The sequence below is a fragment of the Ochotona curzoniae genome, unplaced genomic scaffold, assembly GCF_017591425.1.
Source record: "Ochotona curzoniae isolate NIBS_2020 unplaced genomic scaffold, NIBS_Ocur_1.0 contig_4419, whole genome shotgun sequence".
Classification (NCBI taxonomy): Eukaryota; Metazoa; Chordata; class Mammalia; order Lagomorpha; family Ochotonidae; genus Ochotona; species Ochotona curzoniae.
The window spans coordinates 22933-26668 of NW_024466272.1; the positions used below are offsets into that span (position 1 = coordinate 22933).

Below are 3736 nucleotides of genomic sequence, written 5' to 3' on the forward strand. Positions count from 1 at the left end.
CTGGAGCGGTTTAGAGAGGGAACACCAGAGGGCGTGTCTGGATCAGGCCAAGTTACCTCCCCTGTGAGATTTGGTGGGGCCAAACAGTATTGGTTCCTGCCCACTGGCACACACCAAAGCTTGGGCTGGCGTCATGATTGGCTGAGCTAGGTCTCAGTACCTTCCTGCGAGTGTTAGAGCAGCTGGTGGGCCATGAGAGGCTGGGCTGAGCACCCCGCAGAATGTGAGAGAAGTGGATGTGGGGGCAGATTCTGCTGGGGAATTGTGGGCTTGCCTCTGTGGGACTGCAACATCCACCAGTTTACCAGGAGAGCTGGGGGCAGAGAGTGAAGAGTCAAGCCAGGCTGGAAGCCACCTGTCACAGAAAACAGAGCTGGGGAAGGCCAGGTGGGGCCAGAGGACGCCACGTGGCAGGCACACGAAAGGGCCAGCACTGAGGGCGGACCACGCCAGACAGGGCCACTACATCCCTGCCCCGTGCAGAAAGAACCCACCCAGCAGCTTTTTAGGGCAGCATCTCTACAGGGGTGCACCTGCATGCCAACCTTCAGCCCTCAGAGAAGCCACTCAGAGGAGCAGGTTGCTTTAGCGCCACGGTAAACACACACCTGATGGCTTTACACAGAAATGAAGCTGCAGCATAGCACTGTGTCTCCAGCTGCTGTCCCGACTGGGGCAGATTTTAGGTGTCAAACAGTAACATAATTGTTGATGAACTTATGAACAGAGAGAAAGAGAGAAAGAAGAAACCAGCAAGACAGCATGCATTTTATATTGAAGTTTATTTACCACAAAATAAAACCAATGGCTTCAGTTAGACAAGCACATATAAAATACAAAACCAATGTAAAGTTGCTTCTACATTGAAACCTGGTAGTAAGTAAGCTCAGCAGGAGAATGAAAAATGTACATGCCTACACATTACGCATCAAGTTCAGAGCTGAGAAAGGACAGAATACAAGCTAAGTCTGTGTCCCCTAGCTCCAAAAGTCATGTGTGGGTGAGGGTCTCACCAAGGGCCTCTGTCTAACCCACCCCTCATCTGAGAGGAACTTAAGGTGCAGGTCCAACCTTGCATTAACTGCAAAGCTTCCAAAGAACATCCGGGTCTCACTCTACAAGAATAACTATGCCGCTAGTTACTGTGAGGTTACCTCACTTTAGAAGAAAGGAACTTAACCAGTACAGACTGACCGACAAAAAAGATACATATTTTCTATATATCATATATCTATTTGACAACACAGTCCCTTCGTCCCAGTTGCACGGCTCCGAGGGAGGCCAGGCCCCTAGTCGACCTCCTCAATGGTGGGGCCAGAGCCAGAGCCAGAGCCGCCCTTGGGCCCGTGGGCACCAAAGCCCCCAGCGGCCCCAGGGCCAGCCGCGCCCTGGTACAGGCCGCTGATGATGGGGTTGCACAGCTGCTCCAGCTCCTTGCGCTTGTGCTCAAACTCGTCCTTGTCGGCCAGGCTGTTGGCGTCCAGCCAGGCGATGACCTCCTGGCACTTGTCCAGCACCTTCCTCTTGTCGGCCTCGCTGATCTTGCCCTTGAGGCCGTCGTCCTCCACGGCGCTCTTCATGTTGAAGGCGTAGGACTCGAGGGCGTTCTTGGCCGCCACCCTGTCGCGCTGCACCTCGTCCTCGGCCTTGTACCTCTCTGCCTCCTGCACCATGCGCTCGATCTCCTCCTTGCTGAGCCGGCCCTTGTCGTTGGTGATGGTGATCTTGTTGGCCTTGCCGGTGCTCTTGTCGGTGGCGGTGACGTTGAGGATGCCGTTGGCGTCGATGTCGAAGGTCACCTCGATCTGGGGCACGCCCCGCGGCGCCGGCGGGATGCCGCTGAGCTCGAAGCGGCCCAGCAGGTTGTTGTCGCGCGTCATGGCGCGCTCGCCCTCGTACACCTGGATCAGCACGCCGGGCTGGTTGTCCGAGTAGGTGGTGAAGGTCTGCGTCTGCTTGGTGGGGATGGTGGAGTTGCGCTTGATGAGCGCCGTCATCACGCCGCCCGCCGTCTCCAGCCCCAGCGACAGCGGCGCCACGTCCAGCAGCAGCAGGTCCTGCACGTTCTCCGACTTGTCGCCCATCAGGATGGCCGCCTGCACGGCCGCGCCGTACGCCACCGCCTCGTCCGGGTTGATGCTCTTGTTGAGCTCGCGCCCGTTGAAGAAGTCCTGCAGCAGCTTCTGCACCTTGGGGATGCGCGTGGAGCCGCCCACCAGCACCAGGTCGTGGATCTGCGCCTTGTCCAGCTTGGCGTCGCGCAGCGCCTTCTCCACGGGCTCCAGCGTGCCGCGGAACAGGTCCGAGCACAGCTCCTCGAAGCGCGCCCGCGTGATGGACGTGTAGAAGTCGATGCCCTCGAAGAGCGAGTCGATCTCCAGGCTGGCCTGCGTGCTGGACGACAGGGTGCGCTTGGCCCGCTCGCACGCCGTGCGCAGCCGCCGCACCGCGCGCTTGTTCTGGCTGATGTCCTTCTTGTGCTTCCTCTTGAACTCCTCCACGAAGTGGCTCACCAGCCGGTTGTCGAAGTCCTCGCCGCCCAGGTGCGTGTCGCCCGCCGTGGCCTTCACCTCGAAGATGCCGTCGTCGATCGTCAGGATGGACACGTCGAACGTGCCCCCGCCCAGGTCGAAGATGAGCACGTTGCGCTCCCCCTTGCCCTTGCGGTCCAGCCCGTAGGCGATGGCGGCCGCCGTGGGCTCGTTGATGATCCGCAGCACGTTGAGGCCCGCGATCACGCCCGCGTCCTTGGTCGCCTGCCGCTGAGAGTCGTTGAAGTACGCCGGCACCGTGATCACCGCGTTGCTCACCGCCTGGCCCAGGTACGCCTCGGCGATCTCCTTCATCTTGGTCAGCACCATCGACGAGATCTCCTCCGGGTAGAACGCCTTGCTCTCGCCCTTGTAGCTCACCCGCACCTTGGGCTTGTCGCCCTCGCTCACCACCTGGAACGGCCAGTGCTTCATGTCCGACTGCACCACCGGGTCGCCGAACTTGCGCCCGATCAGCCGCTTCGCGTCGAACACCGTGTTCTGCGGGTTCATGGCCACCTGGTTCTTGGCCGCGTCGCCGATCAGACGCTCCGTGTCCGTGAAGGCCACGTAGCTGGGCGTCGTGCGGTTGCCCTGGTCGTTGGCGATGATCTCCACCTTGCCGTGCTGGAACACGCCCACGCACGAGTAGGTCGTGCCCAGGTCGATGCCGATCGCCACCGTCTTGGCCATGCCGCCGCCTCGCTCTCGCCGCCTCTGCTCAGGGACCGGGAGTCGCGCTCGGGCTCGCGCCGGGGGAGATGCTCGCGGTGGCGCTGCTGGCCTCGGTCCGTCAGCCGCTGTCCGCCTGCTGTCCGTCAGCCGCTGTCCGCCGGCTGTCCTCCCGCTGTCCGCCGGCTGTCTCCCTGCTGTCCGTCTGCTGCCCGTCAGGGCCGTGGGAGCGCAGTGGCCCCGCTCCGCCGGCCGCGGCCTTTATCCGTCGCGCCCGCACCCCGCCCCGCGCCTCCTCAGCCAATCAGCGAGCTCGGCCGGGCCGCCCGCTCGGGAAGCTTCCAGGCGTTTCTCCGGGCGCCCGGCCCTCGGGCTTCTGGCGGCCAATGGGAGCGCAGGGGGACGTGCTTCGGCAGAAGTCTCCAGACGCTTCTGGGGTTCTCTGGAGCCGAGCCGAGGAGCCGCGGGGCGGGGGAGCGAGCGGGGCGGCGGCTGTGGACGGGCAGGGCGGCGGGCGGGCGCTGTGGGCGCGG

The 3736-nt window shown here is 62.2% G+C and overlaps 1 protein-coding gene across 4 annotated transcripts; it reads right to left on the reverse strand.

The window, feature by feature from the left end:
- Nucleotides 1-767: 767 nt before the first annotated feature.
- Nucleotides 768-3375, reverse strand: LOC121160192 (heat shock 70 kDa protein 1-like). Of its 4 annotated transcripts, none has more exons than XM_040985844.1 (2): nucleotides 1597-3375; nucleotides 768-1562 (listed from the first exon to the last, which is right to left on the reverse strand). In XM_040985844.1, the coding sequence occupies exons 1-2, from the start codon at nucleotides 3222-3224 to the stop codon at nucleotides 1232-1234; spliced, it is 1959 nt and encodes a 652-aa protein (XP_040841778.1). In that variant the 5' UTR covers nucleotides 3225-3375; the 3' UTR covers nucleotides 768-1231. The 4 variants fall into 4 exon arrangements, with proteins under 4 accessions (XP_040841778.1, XP_040841775.1, XP_040841777.1 ...); XM_040985841.1 differs by having other exon boundaries at nucleotides 1239-2756; nucleotides 2814-3321; XM_040985843.1 differs by having other exon boundaries at nucleotides 1239-1547; nucleotides 1647-3321.
- Between the last annotated feature and the right edge of the window lie 361 nt (nucleotides 3376-3736).

Bases quoted from the DNA above. Each gene is read 5' to 3' on its own strand.
- LOC121160192 (XM_040985844.1), bottom strand. From the start codon at position 3,224: ATGGCCAAGACGGTGGCGATCGGCATCGACCTGGGCACGACCTACTCG. The intron at 1,563-1,596 runs GTCCTACGCCTT...AGCGCCGTGGAG, and splicing joins GCGGCCAAGAACGCCCTCGA to GACGACGGCCTCAAGGGCAA.